Here is a 22,685-nt window from a genome sequence, read left to right as displayed (position 1 = left end):
ACCCCTGAAGTCCCTGCAATCCATCTTCATCAGACAAGGATGAGCACCCTAAGGTGCCCTACAACCACTTTAGCAAAGACATTCCTGTTATTTCTCTCTCAAGCATCGCTGGGGAGGAGAGGGGCCGTGTGAGGGAGGAGGTGACCAAGGCATGTTCTGAATGGGGAATTTTCTAGGTGGTTGATCATGGTGTTCCCCAGGAGCTTGTAGAGTCCATGACTCAGCTCTCCAGGGCTTTCTTCGCCCTCCCAGCAGAGGAGAAGCTCAAATACGACATGAGAGGTGGAAAGTGTGGAGGATTTGTGGTGAGCAGCCATCTACAGGGTGAAGCCGTTCTCAACTGGAGAGAAATCTACACTTACTTCTCTTATCCCCTTCACCAGCGTGACTACACCAGGTGGCCTGTCAAGCCCGATGGCTGGAGGTACCCCCTTCCATCCCATGCATCCCCCATATAAATTGATTTCAACTTTGTTTCATATGAATTGAACACTAAATTGTTGTGTATTTGCAGGGAGGTTGTGGAGAAATACAGCGAATCCCTGATGGGTTTGGCATGCAAACTGTTGGGGATAATATTAGAGGCATTGGAATTGGAAACTGAAGCAGTGACCAATGCTTGTGTGGAGATGGACCAGAAAGTGGTGATAAACTTCTATCCCAAATGCCCACAACCAGACATGACATTGGGATTGAAGAGGCACACTGATCCAGGCACCATCACTCTTCTCCTTCAAGACCAAGTTGGAGGCCTCCAGGCTACCAAGGATGATGGCCAAAACTGGATCACAGTTGAGCCCATTCAAGGAGCGTTTGTTGTCAATTTAGGTGATCATATGCATGTAAGTCACATCGAATCACTCATCAATTATATCTGTCTAGTTTCAGTTTTTTCTAGTATTTTTATTTCGATTGGTTATTTTGAACATTTATATAATAGGAAGCTAGTTGCTTTAAACACTCATATGCAATCCACACAAACTCAACCTAGGATTTGTTTTAGATTTATAGGCACACAATAGGGCGGCCTTAGATGCCCATAATAGTTTTCACTTGTCTTCCTTGTAGATCCATGGATATATGGGTAGAAGATGCATGGAAATGATTGTAGCGTCAAGACAGATGGATTACATCCTCGCTAGTATTAGAGATGGTTGTGGAGCTACCATAAGCAATGTCATGAATTCGAATGGTCGATCAAGGGGGGTTAATAATAATAGTTTTGAACCTCAGTGATGCCTATGGATATGTTGACATTGTTCCTGAATGTGGTCATGTTAACTCCAAAGGGACCTCCACTACTGGATGCCATCGTTTTCACAAAGTTTATCATCATCTGAAACTACCCAAACAGAAATAATGGTGCCACTACTAATGTTGTAAAACACTGCATGGTAATTTGAGTATCTCATTCGAATCGTTGATGAACATACGAATGGTCAGAAAAGAAAGAAAGGCTCCAACACCACAAAGAAAATGATATTGTTTTTTGAGCAATTGATGGAGCAATTTATGGAGTCGTAGGAAAGCATGCAACAAAAGTTGTTGGAAAATATAAACATGTGCAAGACATAATGGTCAAAGAGGAGGCTTGAAAAGGAAAAGAAATGGCACTGCTAGTCATAATTACTAATGACTAAAATCATAGATGTGGACCTCAAAGTGACAAGCCTCTATTAATGATGGAAAAGATATACACAGCCAGAGAAATCTGGGTAGATGGTAAAGAACGACACAATTGGAGAAGATAGATGGTTGGTGTGAGTAGGATCATATCTCATGGAGCTCAAGCACGCAAGTAGAGTGTTCCAGGTTGTGGAAATAATTCATGGTAGCATGTAGGTGCTAGTGTTTGATCACTAGAAGCTTGGGTCAAGAATGCATCGACGCAAACAACCACAAACTTGTGGTTGGCAATTGAGAATCTGAATCTCAATATGTAATGAAAAGCTTGAAGGGAAAGGAGAAAAAGGACTAGTGAGATGCAAATTAAGAGAAAGGAGAGGTGCTTCTGAATTAGAGAGTCTCTGTAGCGAACCCTAGTTGCAGATGTCGAGAATAAGAAAAAAATAGGTGTTTGGGAATCGACGTCGATAACAAGAAAACAACAAGAAATTGTAAACTACTAGGCTTGGTGTTTAGAAAATATTCAGCTTACATGTTTGAGATGAAAAGAGTACTTTCAAATCATTTTGTGACTAGATAATGGAAATTTGGTTTCAGAGGACTCAAAACCAAAGAAAAATAGTAGAAGAAAGAGAAAAAAATAAGGTGGTAATGAAAAAATTCATGATTTTGTAGTTCTCTTCAAGACATATGGATTGCGTCTCAGTGCATTGATTACATGCCAGTGCATTGAAAAATGTTTGTAAACATTGGTAAGCAGAAGTTACACTATTTTTAAGAATTATGTTTTTAAAATGATAAACTAAATTTTACTTTAACCTCGTCATTACCATGTGAATGGATCTTTACTTGATTAAATTAGTGGATGGGTATCTTAATTTCAAATACAAACAAAAAGAATGAATTGAAAGCTTGCAAATTTACAAAACTAACTTTCCTTACAAACAGAAAACAATTAGGAAGGAAGTTGGATGTAAGCATCGAGCTAATTTAATGGGAGAGGTTTGAACACCTACATGTAACAAACTAGTCTATTTCCTCCCTTCAAAGCCAGTGCAAATGTGTAGAGTACACTTGAGATCCCACAAATGGTAACCAGTCGCCTGATTGCTGGTTGAAAGGCTAGATGGCCATTCCGGTAGGCCGATGATTCAACAAATCTTCTTAATATAACTTCTCTTTTTCTATTTAATTATAACCAAATAAAATTATAATCAAATGGAATTCATTTATTCATGTATATGTGAAGCCCACTTAAGACGACGTTTCTTTTTTTTTGAGCTGAGAACTGGAAAAGAAAAAGAAAACAAAAAATAAATGGATTCTCTATTACCTTTGTGGATTCAAGTTGAGAAGATTAGGCTCGTCATCCCTTAACCTGAGTTTTGGGAAGATTCAAAACTGCAATTGAGGAGGTGTTTAATATCTTCTTTCCAACAACACTTAGTGCCTGTGCCCAACCAGGTAGTCCATTAATCTAATTTAAGTCAACCTGATAAAGCAAGAGCGTTGATCAAGTTGAAGAGTTAAGGGTTGAAGCCTAGCAGAGTATCTTTTATCAAGTATTGCTCTTAACTCACAAGGATGGAGATGAGGAGTGGTGGCTTATATTAATATACCAGTCGGAGAAACCATGTATGTGTATTCTAGTTCATAGGTGCTTGTGTGCTTTATGCTTCCTCATGGTTGTTGTCTTTGTTATTTCTTCTTAATTTCAAGTTTAACAAACCAACAATTTCATCAAATCTAGAATTACTTCCTCATGGTTGTTGTTTCTGTTATTTCTTCTTAATTTCAAGTTTACAAAACCAACAATTTCATTAAATCCAAAATTGTAATTACAGCTTTTTTGTGTTTACCATTACAACTTTTTTTTTTGTATCCATAATGCTTTTGTTGGATCTCAACCCTTTGCGAAAGAATCTTATCTTATGCTCAGATGTAAGTTGGTGCCAACATATTTTACTCCTTGAGGCATCTTCATTGTTTATTTGTATCCATAATGCTTTTGTTGGATTCAACACTTCGCAAAAGAATCTTATCTTAGATCTCAGCCCTTCGCGAAAGAATCTTATCTTATGCTCTGATGCAAGTTGGTGCCAACATATTTTACTCCTTGAGGCATCCTCATTGTTTATTTGTATCCATAATTCTTTTGTTGGATTCAACACTTCACGAAAGAATCTTATCTTATGCTCAGAAAACTCCATATTAAGTTCATAGCTACATATGTTTTTGATCCGTCCCTGTAGTTTTTCAGTTGTATTGAATGCAAAATAGTATGTTGGTTTAGTAAAGATAAAAGATATCTATTTATAAATACAACAAAGTTATAAGTTTATATTGAAGGATGTGTTTCTTATATTCCATATATTATTGCACCAAGAGATATAATTTTGGAGATGATTGATGTTCATGTCATGCACAACAGCTAGCCCTGGTAGGGACTACTACTACGACAGTCGCTCCCTTGTTTAAATATATATTCTTTCTTTTATAAAATAACATACTATAATAAAAGTTATCGAAAAGCAAGTTTAACTGAAAATCTTCCAAAAAGCCTATAATATGCCTATTTCAAGTGCCCAAAATTTTTAATGAGTTAGCAATATTGAATTAATTAGAGGTAAACAATTCACAATGACCCTCTTTTTGTAACAAGGATTTATGGTCTAAAAAGGAAAATTACCTAATGATGATGGAACACACTCATATTATTCACAAAATGACAGTTGGTATGGAATTTAGTTAAGGTTGGTTCTTCATAACCACCCCGTCTTTCTTCATTCGAGGGAAAAAACATACAAATGTACCTCCAATGTCTGATTCAGTGATTCACCATCTCCATATGTTACCTCCCAAATCATTTAAGTTTTACTTCCACCGTTCAGTTGAAGGCACATAATTATTGGAATATTGCTTATTCCATAGTGAGGGACACAAGTCTCACAAGGGTGGAAATATAATTATTGGATAAGCATGGGTGTTGTGAATATCTAGAGAGGATTCCAAGGATTTTCCCGATGAGTTATATTTTGGCTTGCCAAACTATAGGAAAATACAAGCCGCAGAAAGAAGTTGAGCTAAGAGAATGACCTATTAGTGAGAATGGCGAACAGTGGTTTCACTAACTCTGTATCATGGCATTTTCATTTTAGGAAACGAAATGCTCAAATCAGGACGATGAATCATCCCTTTAAGAGATAATTATACATGCGAATTGCCTGTCATTTATTGAGAAGAAAAGAGATAAGTATACATGCTAATTACCTGTCATTTCTTGAAAAGAAAAGATGGAATGAGATTTTTTTTCTTAAAAATATATAATACATATAATTATAAATGTTATTGAAGCTTTTGCAACTTACCCAAATTTTCTAAAAAATGAAATTATATAGGAACCCTGCACATAAGAGGATAAATAAGTCTTGTATAATGTATTGAAAAGACTGCAGGGATTTCTATGTGGAAGTTAGATTATTTTTAGAAAATAAAAAGAAATATCTGTTTGCATGCTATAAAGTTAAGGATATTTTTACATACAAGCATTGTAAAGGGAAAACTGGGTTTCAGTATAAGAATCCACATAATTATCATTTGCATAAAATATGAGTCATGTTATTTTGGAAACACAACATGGTAAAAGATAAATTAATTGTGCTAATTCTTTCCAAAGAAAAATATATATTTTCTTAAAAACTTGCTTATGAATCAAATTTCTTATGAATCATGTGCATATAAAAAAGAACCCATGTTGGTTTTCTAAAGAGATTGTGTATTTGTATGTATAGAAGGAATGGTGATTGTATTAAAAAAACATATGTTTCATGCAAAAAACATTTAAGAAGTCATGTTATTTTTCATAAAGAAGGCATGTGAGCTTCTATTGAGGAAACATAAAGAAACAAAGTTATTTTATTAAAAAGAAAAATGATTGCATGGAATTATGTGTGGGAAGTTAGACTATTAATTTCTTTGAAGTTATTCACATGATTCCTATGCATTAGATTCCTAAAGAGAACCACTAGAATATGTTCTTAATTTATTAGATTTTATTGATGAGAAATATGAACAAAATAGAACTACTATTCTTAATATTTCTTGAGAAGAAATAATTTCTTTGAATGCACCAAAATAGACTACTATGCTTGATATTTCTTGAGAGGAAATAAGTTATCTACATGCACAAAATATGAATTCTATGTTTGATATTTATTGAAAAGAAATATTTTATTTTCTTGCACGAAAAATAAAATATTGTGTTTGATCTTTTGAAAGGAAATATGCTATTGGCATCCATGACAATTATGCTAATGATGTTGTGTTCTTTGAAAATAAATAATAACCAACATGTTAGTTATCATTTAGAATAGACCATGTAATTTCATGTAAAATAGACTTTGTAAATAGCTCTATCTTGGAAAGAACAATGTAAACTTTGAAACGGAACTGATACTTTTACCTGTTTTGTAGAGATAGCAAAAAAGTGACCCGATTTTGAAATGCAGAACACATGTTTTTTTAGAGCATAGTTTTTGGCACTATAAATTTTTTTATGTACATTGCGTTTTAGAATGGTAGTGATTTTGATGTTGATTTAAGAAAGTGGTAATTCTACACCATGCCCTTTTTTTAAGAGGCTCTTTTTTTTTTAACTTTTAATTTTATAATGTATGAAATGTAAATAATTATTTTGTAAATTTAATAACTTCGGAAGTGGTCTTTTTCTTCATATTTTCTTGTTTTTATTTTTTTTTGTAGTGAGGTTTTTATTGTTTTGCATATTTAAAGAAGGTCGATATTTTGCATTTTTGATATTCTACATATTTATACATCGTTAATTAAATTTTCAATCCACATGAAATAATTGTCTCTAAAAAACATATATAAAAATATATATAAAAATGACGAAAATGAAAAATAAAAAACGTTAAAAAAATTCTTATAAACCATAAAGGAATTTGAAAATAAATAAAAAAAATATAAAATTAAGTAAGTAAAAAATAGAGAAATTGAAAAAGACATTAGCAAAAACTAGGAAAAAAAAAAAACAATTAAAAACAATCTAGTTAGAAAAAAAATTAACGAAAAAAAATAAAAAAACTAGTAAAATTTATATTAAAAAAAACAAAAATTAACTCAAATTAAAAAAAAACAAAAACAAAAAATATGAAAATTATTTAAAAAAAAAAGCAAAAAAAATATTAAAATATAAAAAAACCAAAAAAATTTTAACACTTCAATTTTTTTTTAAGCAATTTCTTTTTTTATTAAAAAAAATATTATTATTAATTTTTTTTTAAAACAATTTTTTTTTCTTATTTAGAAAAATTTCATTAAAAATTTCTAATTTTTTTAAATGAATTAAAATTTTAAATTTTTAAAAAATTATTTAAAAAAAAAAATTTTTTTTTTTTTTTTATATGGATGTTTTTAACAACCTTTATTTTTTATTTAAAAAAAAATTAAAACATTTTTTTTATTATAAATTTTCAAATATATAATTATTATTTTAAAAAAAAATTATGTTTAAAATTTTTTAATTTAAAATCATAAAATATATGAATATTATTTAAAAAAAAAATTAAACGCATGGAATTTTTTAAATTTTAAATTTTAAATTTATACTTATTATTTTGAAAAAAAAAAATAAAAAAAAAAAAATTAGTTTGCCCACCAACCCAGCCGCCTGATTCTGGGAATCGGATAGCCGCCCCTCGGCCGCCCGTGGTGGCGCGGAGGTGGCCGGAGGGTCCTGCACGTAGGCCCTCAGCCAACCGCCGTGCCACCATGGGCGGTCGGGGGGTGGCAAACAATTTTTCTTTTTGTAACAATAAATATAAAATTTAAATTAAGAAAAATGTTTTAAAAAGAAATTTCATATAATAATTATTTTTTAAATAAAAAAAATGTTTTTAAAAAAAATCCATTAAAAAAAAATTAAAATTATTATTTTTTTTAAATAATTTTTAAAAAATTTTAAATTTAAAGTTTAAAATTATTATTAGTTCACAAAAAATTTAAAATTTTTTAATGATTTTTTTTAGGTTAATAATAATAATTTTTTTAATAAAAAAACAAATTGTTTAAAAAGAAAAATTTAATGTTAATTTTTTTTTTTTTTTTTTTTTTTTTTTTAATTTTAATATTTTTTGGTTTTTTTTTTATATAACTTTCATATATATATATATTTTTAATTTGAGTTAATTTTTGTTTTTTTTAATATTAATTTTACTAGTTTTTTATTTTTTTTCATTAATTTTTTTTTTTATATTTTTTTCTTACTAGCTTGTTTTTAATTTTTTTTTCCTAGTTTTTGCTAATGTTTTTTTCAATTTCTCTATTTTTTACTTAATTTTATATTTATATATTTTTTTATTTTTTATTTTTTTTCAAATTCTTTTATGGTTTATAAGATAATTTTTTTTAACATTTTTTATTTTTCATTTTTGTCTCATATATATATATATATATATATATATATATATATATATATATATATATATATTTGTTTTTTTAAAGTAATCAACATTTTCATCTTAATTTTGTTAGTTTTTAATTTTTTTTTTTTTTTTTTTTTTTTTTTTTTTTTTTTAATCTAGTTTGTTTTTAAATTTTTAAATTTTTTCTTAATTTTTTTTTTTTACCTACTTAATTTTTAGTTTATTTTAAATGTTGTTTTTTCTTTTCCATATTTTTGTTTTTTTTCTTTTTACCAATTGTTTTTTGTGGTTTAGAAGGATTTTTTTTTTTTTAAATATTTTTTTACTATTTATTTGTTTATAATATTTTTTTTTTGTTTTTTTTTTTTAATTCTTATCATTAATTTTGTTTTTTTTTACATTTTTATGAAAAAAATTATATTTGATTTTTTTTTTTCGTTTTTTATTTTTATTTTATGTTTTGTTTTTAGTATATATTTTAATTTATGTTTTGTTATTTTTTTTAACTTTTTTTTGTTTTGTGTTTTTTCACTGTTTTAATTTTTTAATTTTTATTTTATTTTATGTTTTCATTATTTCTTTTAAATTTTAATGTTTTCGGGGTTATGATAAAATATTTTACGCCATTATTTCGAAATGTTGAAATTTTACTTTTGAAAAAAAAAGTGTTTTCTCAACATTAACACTTTTCGTTTTGAGGGTGTTTTTTGGACAATTTTTGCCCAAAAATTTGGTTTTCACCACTATTTTTAAAACCTGTTGAAACTTTACCCAAGAAAAAAAAGGTGTTATTCCAGCATCAACACTTTTCGTTTTTAACATTGTTTTTGATGTTTTTTTGAGGATTTTTGGCTAGAGTTCCCGTTTTGAGTTTATAGTTCCCGTTTCAAAGTTTATATTGTTAAAGGATGCTTTTCAGAAGGGGACTTGCATTTGCATGCACGATAATAGTATCTATTATTTTAGTTTTCCCTTAGAAGAAGACATGCATTTTTATGCATAATAATAATAATTATAATAATAATGATGATGATGATATCTATTGTATTGGAAATATTGATTGAAGGGCTAACTTTCTCTGAATAAATTTTGTCTAATTATATGCATGGAAAATGTAAGCTACGATGCTAGTGGATGGTTACAATGGTTATCTTTTGGAAAGAACATGTGTTGGTGCAAGAATAATCATAGTATTACGGTATTTATTTTGACATGCTTTGATAATTATTTTCTTATAATCAGTGCATGAGCAACGTTATTAGGAGAAGTACGTTGTGATATTATATTTATATTTCATGTATGCACATGAATAGATGGTGAAGAATCACTATTAAAGATTAAATATTAGTTGATAATACTTTATGTAATTGTGATATAAAAATATGCTAACAACAACAATGGTAGGAAATGATGGTAACTTGTGCAAATGATAGATTATGTTTGATATTGTGGAAGGTAAATAACTAATTGTCCATGCAGATGAGTTTGAGTTGTAGGATGGTCCACTTATGAAACAAATAGGTGACAAAGATATGAAGACTAAAGATTTGTGGGTAAATTACATCATGGTGATTGTAATAGCTTTTAGCTAGAGATGTTCTATTTAATAACATTTCTTTGTAATATTTTATGATGATGATTTTAGGGATGGAATCCCTTATAATCCATTGAATGAGGGGTGAACATCCTTATGAGCATTTAATAATAAAATTAAATGTTTGCTAGTTTTCACCCTACGGGGTTTCCAGGGCATATCGATGTCCAATTATGTGATGGATTAATGTGTCAGTTTGATGATGATGATTCCCTGCATGGTGTGATGATTATAATATCAAACATGTAATTAAATAATCTAGTTAAAGGAATCATGAAAATGATGCAAGATTATGTCAGAAAAATTGTGTTAATATTCTACAGTAGTGGTTGTTAATGGTTATGTAACTCACTATTCCTTACTAAAATTACTCTATGTAATGATGAATATTTTATCTAATGGTTAAAGAGGAATCTGGAATAGTAATTTGGATAGTTATCTATGGGTAAATTGTGTAAAAACAAATTTATAACTCCATGTGTTTTCATGTGAGGTTACTAGAGGATGTTACAAGTGATACGAGAGATGAAGGTTGCAACATTAGCACCTTTGGAAATTGTGACGCAGAAAGGAAATTGAGGTATGGTACTAGTGAGCATCATCTCAAGTATGAGTCTCAATCTACATATTGATATATGTGGTATACTACTTTTGACTTGAGATGCATGATGCATGTTTATAACTACATTAAAGAGTAATAAGTAATAAATTATGTTGCGAAACTATATTCATGACATTTGAATCCTATTGAGGATAAATGAAAATAAAATCTTTGTTGCACCTATGAACAACCTAAGTACTCACTAGTGAAAGTGAGAATCGACTACCAACCTTTGCACATATGACAATATTATTGATACATTAATGAAGTTACAATGCACTAATATTAAATGCGTGAATGAAAATGATGGGGAATGTACTTGAAGAGGATGATAGAGTGTTTTAAAAATGACATTGAAAGAACCCTTCTCTATGTTAAAAATAAACCATGAGTCGAGTAGTGAGACTTCACTGTAATAGCTAGTTGTTGATTGATTTTTGTCATGGTTGATTAGTTAGTGTTGTAAGACTAACTAATAAAATTTATTTGCATGAATTCAATTTGATTGAAGCTTATTGCAAGTGATTATGGTAGTTACTTCATGTACTAGTATGTTGGTAACAATACTCTATGGGAATTGGAAATGTTTAAATTGTTACTTAATTGTTATTGACATTTACATATTAATGAATATTTGTATATACTTTTATGCATGAAAATAAAATGGTTTCGAAAGTGAATACTTGTTTAAACACTGCATATTTATGACTAGCGTTGCTGATGGGATTAAGTAAGGGTAGCTTAATGACAACAAGAAAAACCTATGAAGGTAAAATGTTGCAATGCTAATTGCAATCATAAATGCAAAAGTATAATGTTATGATATGCATGATTGTGCTATTTCGAAAATTGTAATGTATAAAACATGTATGTCAGTTGTTTTTTGTGTCAATCTAGATATTGTGGACCCATGTTGTATGAATGCATGATGTATATAAATGTTTTTTTTTTTTTTTTTTTTTTTTTTTTATTATGATAATGTGTATATGGTAAATTATGTAAATCACTATGGGAAAGAGTGCTAAAAGAGAATTTCACATGCTAGATAGTTGTGAACAGTTGTGAAAGGCTAGGAGGCCCTGGGCTGATGGTGGTTTCCTGCTCGGAGGGGTTGATAGTGCTTGCCTGCGCAGATTTCCTCTCCCTAGTGATAGATGATCTCAGTAAGGGAAAAGAGTCGGCCAAGATGGTGAAGAGTGGAAAAATCTAGAGGCTTGATTTTGGATCTTATTCGAGGAGGCCCAAAATTCCTCATGAACAATATGTTGTTGGAGGAATAGGCAGGATGATGCCAAGAGGAATCTTGTATTAGACTCTTTCTAATCATTGGAATTCTTGAGCTAGTTGGCCAGTGGAATTCCACACAGGACCTGGTATGGTCTCTGCCAAAAAATTGCCTGGATGTGAAAATGACTTGATCTGGTTGTGGAAACCAATTCCCATTAGTTGGGAGGAGCATTATTTAGCCTACTATGGTTCTCATATCTAAAAAAACTAACTAATGAGTTATGTGTTATGCTAATAATGGTTTTTCTATTTAACTGTGTAAATATTTTATGTACATCTTCATAGGAAAGGAGCCTAGAGATCGGAAAGGAATTACTAGAAGTATAAGTTACTTTATTGTATTATTAGTCTTTTGAATGTCTTAGCAGGGGCTAGGATAGTATGCACTTGGTGCATTTATTGATCATTTTGATGATTAGAGAGCTAGATGTTCTCTAAGTACTTTTAGAAGTAGTGTGTGGATGTCTTTAGCAGGAGCTACGACAGTGTGCACGTGGTGCAATGATTTATCATTTTGATGATTAGAGGGTTTGTCCTCTCCTAGTACTTGTAGAAGTAATGTGATTAAAATAACACATGAGATTGAATATTTGGTTGATAGTTAAAGGTATTTCATTTTATTGAAAATGTGATGACTAATGGGACAATTTTTGGATTTTTTAGTCATACATTGCAGGGTGCTTGTAATAGAGTTCTAACGGGCTGCCAAACGATTCTTAAAGTGTTTGTGTAAAAGTGACCATGAATTCCTAGAGTAATTGGTAAGCAATGGTAAGTTGGTATAAATAATTTGTTTTTTATTTTGTGAAATTGAATAATGGTTAGGTGAAGGAAAGTAGAAATTTCTTATTTTTGCAGTTGTAAATGCTTATGACTATTGATAAAATGTTATTGGTTCTACCTATGAGTACTTCTTAGAACTGAAATTCTTCATTTTGAAAGGAAATATCCCCTTTGGGATTGTTTAGATTGTTATATCATGAGTAAAGGATAAAGTTCCAATGAGAGAAGAACACTAGAGATGATGTTCTCTTTAAGGGGGGAGTACGTAATATCCCTATTTCACGTGCACAAAACGAAAATATTATGAAGGTTTTGACATAATCTAAATAGTTGGTTTTTAATGAGTCGACAATATTGAATTAATTAGAGGTAAATGATTCTCAATAACCTCTTTTTTTACTGAGGATTTATGCTCTAAAAAATAAAATTACCTAGTGATGATGGAACATGCACATATTATTTACAAATAATAGTTGGAATGGAATTTAGTTAGGGTTGGTTCTTCATAACCACCTCGTCTTTCTTTATTCGAGGGAACAAAACATATAAGCGTACCTCCAGTCTCTAATTCTTGTTGGTCATTCACCATCTCCATACGCTACCTTATGAACCATTTAAGTTTTATCTCCACCGTTGAGTTGCAAGCACATAACTAATGGAATATCGCTTATTACACAGTGAGAGACACAAGTATCGCAAGGGTGGAAATATAATTATTGGGTAAGAATGGAAGTCATGAATATCTAGAGAGGATTCCAAGGCTTTTCCTGACGAGTTATGCTTGGAAAAATATAAGGAAAATACAAGCCCAATGCAGAAAGAAGTTGTGTTAAGAGAATGGCATATTAGTGAGAATGGTGAACAATGTTTCACCAACTCTGTATCATGGCATTTACATTATAGGAAAAGAAAAGCGCATTCTATGAAAAGAAAATCTCAAGTTAGGATGAAGACAATTGTTTAATAGATAAGTATACATACTAATTACCTGTCATTTCTTGAAAAGAAAAGATGAAATGGGATAACTTTGCTTACAATTATATAATACATAATAAGTATAAATGTTATTGAAGCTTTTACAACTTACCCAAATATTCTAAAAAATGAAATTATATAGGAACCCTGCATATAAGCGGATAAACAAGTCAATTATAATGTATTGAAAAGACTGCAGGGATTTTTGTGTGGAAGTTAGACTATTTTTGGAAAAGAAAAAAAAACGTGTCTGCATCCTTTAAAGTTAAGGATATTCTTGCAAACAAGCATGTTAAAGGTAAGATTGGTTTTCAGTAAAAGAATCCACATAATTACCATTTGCATAAAGGATGAGCCATGTTATTTTCGAAACATTTCATGATAAAAGATAAAATAGTTGTGTTAATTGTCTGGAAAGAAAAATATATGAATTCATGTGCATTAAATAATAAAAAAACATGATTATTTTTGTGAAAACTTTCTTATGAGTCAACTTACGTATGAATCATGTGAATATAGAAAAGAACCCATGTTGGTTTTTAGAAGATATTGTGTATTTATATGCATAGAAAGAATAACGATTATATTAAAAGAACACTTGTTTCATGTACAAAAATATTTAAGAAGTCATGTTATTTTTCGTAAAGAATGCATGTGAGCTTATTTTGTGGAAAGATAAAGAAACTAAGTTATTTTATTAAAAGGAAAAATGATTGCATGGAATTATGTGTGGGAAGTTAGACTATTAATTCCTTTGAAGATATTCACATGATTCCTATGCATTAGATTCCTAAAGAGAACCACTAGAATATGTTCTTATTTTATTAGATTTTCTTGATGAGAAATATGCACAAAATAGAACTACTATGCTTAATATTTCTTGAGAAGAAATAAGTTCTTTGCATGCACCAAAATAGACTACTATGCTTGATATTTCTTGAGAGGAAATAAGTTATCTGCATGCACAAAATAGGAATTCTATGTTTGATATTTCTTGAAAAGAAATATTTTATTTTCTTGCACGAAAAATAGAAATATTGTGTTTGATCTCTTGAAAGGAAATATGATCTTTGCATCCATGAAAAGTACATTGATGATGTTGGATTATTTGAAAATAAATAATAACCAACATGTTAGTTATCATTTAGAATAGCACATGTAATTGCATGTACAATATACTTTGTAAATAACTCTATCTTGGAAATGATGTTTTCAAAAAGGGACCTCAATTTGCATGCACGATAATAATATCTATTATGTTATTTTTCCCTTAGAAGAGGACATGCATTTGTATGCATAATAATAATATTAATAATAATATCTATTGTATTGGAAATATTACTTAGTTACATGCATAAAAAATGTTGAAGGGCTAACTTTCTTTGAATAAGTTTTATCTAATTATATGCATGGAAATCTAAGCTATGATGCTAGTGGATGGTTACAATGGTTATCCTTTGGAAAGAACATGTGTTGGTGCAAGAAGAATCATAGTAATGTGGTATTTATTTTGACATGCTTTGATAATTATTTGCTTATAATCATTGCATGAGCAGCGTTATTAGAAGAAGCATGTTGCGATATTATATTTATATTTCATGTATGCACATGAATAGATGTTGAAGAATCACTATTAAAGATTAATTATTGGTTGATTAATACTTTATGTAATTATGATATCAAAATATGCTAACGACAACAATGGAAGGAAAGGATGGTAACCTGTGAAAATGATAGATTATGTTTAACATTGTGGCAGGTAAATAACTAAGATCCATGCAAATGAGTGTAAGTTGCATGATGGTCCACTGATGAAACAACGTTGCCACAAAAATATAAAAATTTAAGATTTTTGGGTAAATTACATCATGATGATCGTAATAGCTTTTAGCTAGATATGTTCTATTTAATGATATTTCTTTGTAATATTTTATGATAATGGTTAAGGGATGGACTCCCTTATAAACCATTGAGTGAGGGGTGTTGGCATTATGACTAATGTGTTGTCCTTGATGGTAACCTACTTGATGAGTTGTCTTTTCAACAGGATGTGTCTACATATGACAGAGAGTTGGACAAAGGAATAGCAGTTCAGAGACACATGAATGTTGAAGAGGATGTTTTGATATGTACACATGGGTTCTGTGAATCAAAGTCACGTACACACACGAGTATGAAGAAGAAAAGTTGTGTATAGTTTCCACACCATGGTATTATAAATACCAATGGTATTTACCATGGTATTGACCCATAGTATTGAACCCAACAATAGATATTTGATCCTGTAAAAGAATACCTTCGGAATTAGTGTGGTGTTGACCTGTGGTATTGGCTAAGGGCTAAGATATATAAGGAGATGAAGATAAAATTATTTTAATGTGCAAGTGATGAAGATTTCATAGTTATATCTAAAGCAAGTGTGGATGTAATGGGTTATTAATGAATTGTTTGATCTAAAACTAAGTATGCACCCAGGACTTTGATGATGGATCAGATCCAATAGTCTTGAAATGACTATATTGATAATGGATTGATTTGTTCTGTGATATTTATTTCTGACACGTGTTTTATTATGTATGTCGAGAGATGGGTTTGTTTTGAAGGTCTAATGTTCAATAAAGCTATAAGTCAATAGTTACAGATTTGTACACGAGTTTGATAACATGAAAGGCACATACATACGTGGGTTTAATGCTAGTAAATCACGTGTTGATTCCGTACTTTGGACAGATCTGTACGATGGTTTGTTTCCTGAAGAATGCGTATACAGAGGGAAGTGTTTTGTGAAAATCATGTATACAAGTTATAGTTTTTCCAAATAATATGTCTGGTCAGTCTAATCAGTCTTTCTATGTTTTTGTTCACTGTCAATTAAGTCTTACTTGATGAGCTGGGTTTAACGTGATTATTGAAGTTGAATTGATTGATTGAAGAGTGATGATGTTGCCAGGTGTATGTGATTGAAGATTTGTGATGGTTCTGTGATTATTTCAAAGTAATTCAGTGGTTCAGGGTGTAACTCGGTGTTTGTTTCATAATGACAGTGATTCAGTTTTAGGGTTCAATGTTTTGAGATTTGTATGCAGGTATGATTAAAGGAAGTCACATATACCCCTAGATTTGATAAAGTAAGTAGCGTATATATTCCGACATTTGATTGATCAGGGTTCTCGGCTAGTTCAGAGTTGATGCAATGTTTGGGTTCAGTATTGGCACTTTGGTTATAGTGATCTAACTACTTTGGTTGTTTGAAAATAATTTGATTGATTTAGGTCTTAGTTGGTTCAGTGATTAGTTGATTCAGTTGGTTCAATGGTTGAGTGATTTTTTACAATGATCAATTTGAGTTTTTATATTTGGTATTGGGCTTAAATGATGGTAGTGGATCTAGTCTAAAAAATTTGATGAAAAGTGGCCTACAAGTTGTGATGTTCTGTATCAGATAGCTTTAGTATGAAAATTTATGAAATGTGGTGCATGGTGGTGCTAATGGTTGGAGCCTTCAATAAGGGAGTCAAAGCTTCCTTCCAATGGTAGCTATTAAACCATATCAGGGGGTAGGAGCTCCCTTTTAGTGGGTGTTGGTAAACAAGATCAGGGGGTTGGAGCTCCCTTCCAGTGGGTGCTGGAGAATGAGAGAAGGTTGTAGCCTTATGCGGGTGGGTTCCTGTGTGCTAGTATGAGTCTGCACCAGTACAAGATTGTAAATTGTTTTCTTTATAATAAAATATAAAGACAGAGATGAAAAAAACGATGGTTTTTTTCCCACATTGGGTTTCCACCTAAAAATATTGTTCTTCATATGTGTTGATGTGTTTCTTATATGTGATGGTTTACTTTGTTCTTACACCACATGAATAATTTTTAATTAATGCCTAATAAGGTACTCATACATTGGTTCAACTTAAACAGATGATGGATTAACTGAAAAATTAGGTAGCTGGATATATGCTAGTAGTTGTCTGCATAACAGTCGCATACATATGTAGGTTTTCTTTATTATAGTCACATACAAAAATCTAGATAAAAAAATAAAAGTTAAAGTGAGTTTTAAAATATTGATTCACCCTGCCCCTCCCTCTCAGTATTTTTTACAACAAGGGGTGAACACGATCACAAACGTTTAGTAATAAAATTAAACATTTTATGTTTTTCACCCTATGACGTTTCCATGGTATATCAACGTTCAATGATGTGTTGGATTATTGTGTCAGTTTGATGATGATGATTCCTTGCATGGTGTGATGTTTATAATATCAAATATGTGATTAACTAATCTAGTTAAAGGAATTATGAAAATGATGCAAGATTATGTCAGAAAATTTATGTTAATATGATACAACAATGGTTGTTAAAGGTTATGTAACTCACTATTCCTTACCAAAGTTACTCTATATAATGATGAATATTTTATCTAATGGTTAATGAGGAATATGGAATGCTAATCTGAATAGTTACCCATGGATAAATTGTGTAAGAAAAAATTCTAACTCCATGCATTTTCATGCGAGGTTACCCAGAAAGGTTAGAAACTCCATGCATTTTCATGCGAGGTTACCCAGAAAGGTTAGAAATCCATATCAGTATGACTTCTTAGATCATATTGATAATATCTGGTGTTCAATCCATTCACATTTGGTGGTGAATACAATTCATGGTTATCCTATTATATAATGTTAGACAGAAATTTCATTATATGTTGAATTCAATATTAAATCACTTATTTAATTTTTTTAATAGTTACAATTATTAATTTAATTTAGTATTATTTATAGGCAATTATTTATAGGTAAGCAAGCCCTTTTGTATCTAAATAATCAGACATTCAATCCCCTATAAATATCTAAACAACCAAACTTTAAGAAACACTTAATATTATTTTATGTAAATATTATATTTAAAATAATTAATACATAATAAAATTTAATTAATTCATTAATATTTCACTATTTTTATTATGAATCACAATTACATTATAAGAAGTTTTCTCAATTCTTAAAAAAAAAACAGTAAGTTTTCTTAATTCTTAAAAAAAATAAGAACAATAAGTTTTCTCCATTCTTAAAAAAATAAGAACGAATATGAGAAGGAAAACAATATCTGTTAAAGTTAATTGTTATTATTATATTTGATATATATATAATTTTAAGTCATTTTAATTAAGATATGGGTCATTATTATCATTATCATTATTATTAAGAAGTTAAGTTTAGGCTTGGGTTAGCTTTAATATTGGATAGAAATCTACCAATGGAATTATGAAGATTGTGTTAAGCTAAATAGAGCTTGGACACCCTTTGAGATAGTTTGATTTCCTCAAAAGTGGCTTTCATATCCTCAATCACTCTCTATAAAGTTTGAAACTAAATGTAATGTACCCCGGTAACCTCGCATGTAAAAGTAGGGAGTTAGAATTTTTTTATACAAATTACCCACCAGTAATTATCCAATTCACAACTCCTCAATTCCTCAATAACCATTAGATATAATGTTCATTAATACATCAAGCAAATTGTAGTAAAAGATAGTAAGTTGCATAACCATTAACCAGCAATGTGGTAGTGTAATAACATAAACTGTCACATGAACCTTGCGTCCATTTCGTGATTTTCCTTTACCATATAAATTAATCACATACTTTGGAAATTATGAATTATCACATCAAATAAAGAATCATCATCATCAAGGATTCAACATAATCAAACTGACACAAAAGGAAATCACACCATTGAACACCGATATACCTTGGAAACCCCGTAGGGTGAAAACCAACAAAGGTTTAATCTTCTTATTAAACACTCGTGAGGGTTTTCACCCCTCACTCAATGTCTCATAAGGGATTCAATCCCTTAACCATTGTTATGAAATAATTACAATGAATTATCATTAAGTTGTCACATAACTAGCTAAAATCTAATACAGTTTCCATGAAACCCTTTTCTTACATACCGCCACATGCAACATTCCTTGTGGCATGATTGTTCTAGCAATGGACGATCCTGCAACTCGAACTCATCTACATGGACCATTAATCCTTTTCCTGCTACAATGTTAAACATCACTTTCCTTTGGCACCAACCGCCATCGTTTCCTATCAATGTAGTTGTCAACAAGATTTGGCAACAATATTAGATACATTATTAATCAATTAATAAGCAACCTCTAAAAGTGATCTTTTAACATCTACTCATCTGCATGAGCAAGCATAACATACTAATTAACTAGTACATATATTCAAGTAAATTCTTGTTCTACTTTTCACAATGCTTATTCATACTAATGCATATTTCTCTTTAAGAGATCTAACCATTAGTTTTACTAGTCCATATTTCCCTTTGAAACATATAACACATTAGTTATGTTTACATATAGGTAATAAACTATTGTTTCTACGCCTTTGCACATGCGTTCCTTCCACTTAGTTATTTTCCAAGAAATTAACATAGTATCTTTAACATACAAAGAACACATCTCCATATCACAATGACTATTCTTTGAGTATCCAATAGCTTATCTTATAGCCCTTCTTTAATAAAGGCGACACATATTCCCTTCTCTAGAACTCTACCATCATTTCATGTAAACAATTACTTACTTCTTTCTTAAAGGAAGTCATCATAACCCCATTTCTCTATCTTCCTACAAGTAAGTTTCTCATGCTTTTCCTTTCAAGAAATTATTTAGATACCCATCTTTATGCTTGAAGAATCAAGAATCAATAACAAGGTTAAGTTAACCTTTTATGCATCAAAATCAAGAATTCGATCCAAATTATCTAGAAGGACAATCTTTTCAAGAGATTAATATTTCCAAGAATGTTAACATCGATTATCATTATTTACAAGAAAGTCAACATAATACTTTCTCTACATACACACCAAATCATATTCCCAATGTCACAATAGCTACCCTTATGTGCATGCAACATGTTCTTTTCCTAACACAATTACTTTTATTTCAACGCACATAATCTTTTCATGAAACAATTATGGATTCTTGTTCTTGTGTGAACTCTATTCATATGTGTCTTTTAAGGAAAGAATCTCTATCTTTGTTTTCAAGAAATCTCGCATAAAGTCATTATTTTCATGCATGAGGAATGCACTCTTTTTCTAAGAAGAAACTATATTTATGTGTATATAAAACATACGTTTTTTCTTCAAGAAAGTTAGAATGATTATCTATGTGCCTAGAAGCACATCATTAGCAATTTCTATCATCCATGCAATGCATAATTATTTCACTAGAAACTTCGCAATTAACTAGTATCACAAAATCATTTAAGCATATATCCCTTTTCAAGAAAATGACAAGTGACTCAGCATATAACACAAGGAAATCTTTCAAAAAGATAAATAAAAAGCACATATATTTTTCCTTCTAGAAAGAGAGTAAGTTACTTATCTTATCCTTGGTAGCCTTCTTGCCTCCATCACATGTCCGACTATGTCTTGAAAAGCCTTGGAATATCATATGCATGGTTTTTTCCGTAACACCAGCCACTAACTGGAAACAACCTGTAATAAAAAGAATAGCTCAACGATGATTTGGGTAGCAGCAACTACACGAACTCATTTGGAAGATAACCACTCTCCCTTCGGCGATTCCTAACCAGAAAAAGAAAATGGAATTAAACCTGATGCAATCGAGGTAAGCTCTGAAGAACTTGACAAGCATTCCCTTTAATGACGTTCCTCGAATCCTGGGCAGTTTCTCGATAGCAGTCTCTAGTCTCGCATGATTTTCAGAGAAATTCAGGTTCTGCACACGGCAACCATTAACATTGACCTTCTCTGCTCATTCTTTTGCGCTTTAATATTTCTTTCCAATGAAGCCTTTCCAAGTAGCCAGAGTAGGGGAAATGACCACCGTGTATAGAATTGATTTACAAGTTTCCTGCAACAAGTACAAAGTTCCCATCTCAAATATGCATCCCACAAAGAATGTCCACACAACTAGGGCTTTCTCTGGTATCCAAAGTCGGCCATCAACTTCTTTGGTCCCAAATAATTCGGATCCTTCACATTTGATCTCATCCCAACCAATTCTTGATGCCTCACCCTCCCACTACTGAGAAAGTGGCCAGCATCACGTACTATTTGGGGCCTCAGTGCTAATCCACCATTTCTTTTCCTGCCAACCGCTACATGCATCACCTTTCTTTCCTTTCTGATTGCTCGTTCTTGATCTCATTTGCATAAAAAAACAAGACTGTAAGCAGCACTTCCCATGCCTTAAGAGAGTCTCATTGTGGAAACATTCATTCTCCCTCAATTAACACGACAAGCATGAGATGTAGAGCAACACGTCACGGTTACCAATTCCGTTGGATAGATATTAAGCGAAAAGAACAAAACACCACAGTTTTAAAAAATTGTTTTTTTTTTTTTTATTCATTGGATTCCCCAGTTATCTTTGTGCGTATCAATTCCTACCCGACCAGCAGTTGGTTGGCCCCGTCGTTTCCCCGTAACCCGACGAGTGTAATTATGTCCTCCTTTCTTGGTTTCAGTTTTTACAAATAACAAGAATTAGTTTTGTAACTAATTCATAACTTTTATTTTATATTCAGTTATTTGGTTATTTACGAGAGGACTATTACATACTCCCCCCGTTAACAGGAACGCCATCCTCGGTGTTCTTCTCTCATTGGAACCTTAGATTTTACTCATGATATAACCATCTAAACCGCACAAAAGTGATCCTTCCTCTTTAAAATCGAAGATTTCATTCCAAGAAATGACAATAAACAAAATAGTGATGTTATAACATAAGAAAGATCATTAGTTATAAGCATTTATAAGTGCAAACATATGCAAGTTCTAATTTCCATTACTTGACCCTTATTCAAATTCATAATAAACAATTCTCTCTGTCAACTTACCATTACTTACCATCTACTCTTGAAATTCATGAGTACTTTCACGTAAGCATTTTAATAGTGGTTTAACAACCCATCAACCCTCCATGGTAAGTAATCCTGTAATGTATGACTAACAAATTCAATCGAATTAGTCACAATATTTTGAGTCAAATGTAATACTTTTTACTATCAATCAATTATGCAATGGTAGATTATTTTTAAATCAAAGTACTTTTACAAGTACTTAAAGAGAACCAACACTAATCATCAAATGATAAATCACTGCTCCACGTGCACACTGAATTAATTCTCACTAAAGACATCCACAAAGTACTTCTAAAAGTACCAAAAGAGCACCTAGCTCTCTAATCATCAAAACAGTCAATCACTGCATCATTTGAAAATTGTCTTTGCCCCTACTAAGACTTTCACAAGATTAGCAATACAATAAAGGAATTAAAATTAACAATAACTCCTTATTGAGCACTAAGCTCATATTCTGTTAAATGTGCA

The 22,685-nt window shown here is 30.8% G+C and overlaps 1 protein-coding gene across 1 annotated transcript in view; it reads left to right on the top strand.

The window, feature by feature from the left end:
* The first annotated feature begins 200 nt into the window (after positions 1-200).
* LOC149248792 (naringenin,2-oxoglutarate 3-dioxygenase-like) overlaps positions 201-22,685 on the top strand; it is a 48,118-nt gene continuing 25,633 nt past the window's right edge. The window contains exons 1-2 of the mRNA XM_089451067.1: positions 201-424; positions 515-842. Coding sequence (XP_089307193.1) covers positions 216-424; positions 515-842 — 537 coding nt within the window. The 5' untranslated portion in view covers positions 201-215. The remainder of the gene's footprint in view (positions 425-514; positions 843-22,685) is intronic.

The sequence above is a fragment of the Pinus tabuliformis genome, chromosome 7, assembly GCF_031772625.1.
Source record: "Pinus tabuliformis cultivar Carrire ecotype Pingquan chromosome 7, CPIR1, whole genome shotgun sequence".
NCBI classification, from domain to species: domain Eukaryota; kingdom Viridiplantae; phylum Streptophyta; class Pinopsida; order Pinales; family Pinaceae; genus Pinus; species Pinus tabuliformis.
Note: the sequence above shows the minus strand (reverse complement) of the source record. Positions and strands in the feature narration are given on the sequence as shown.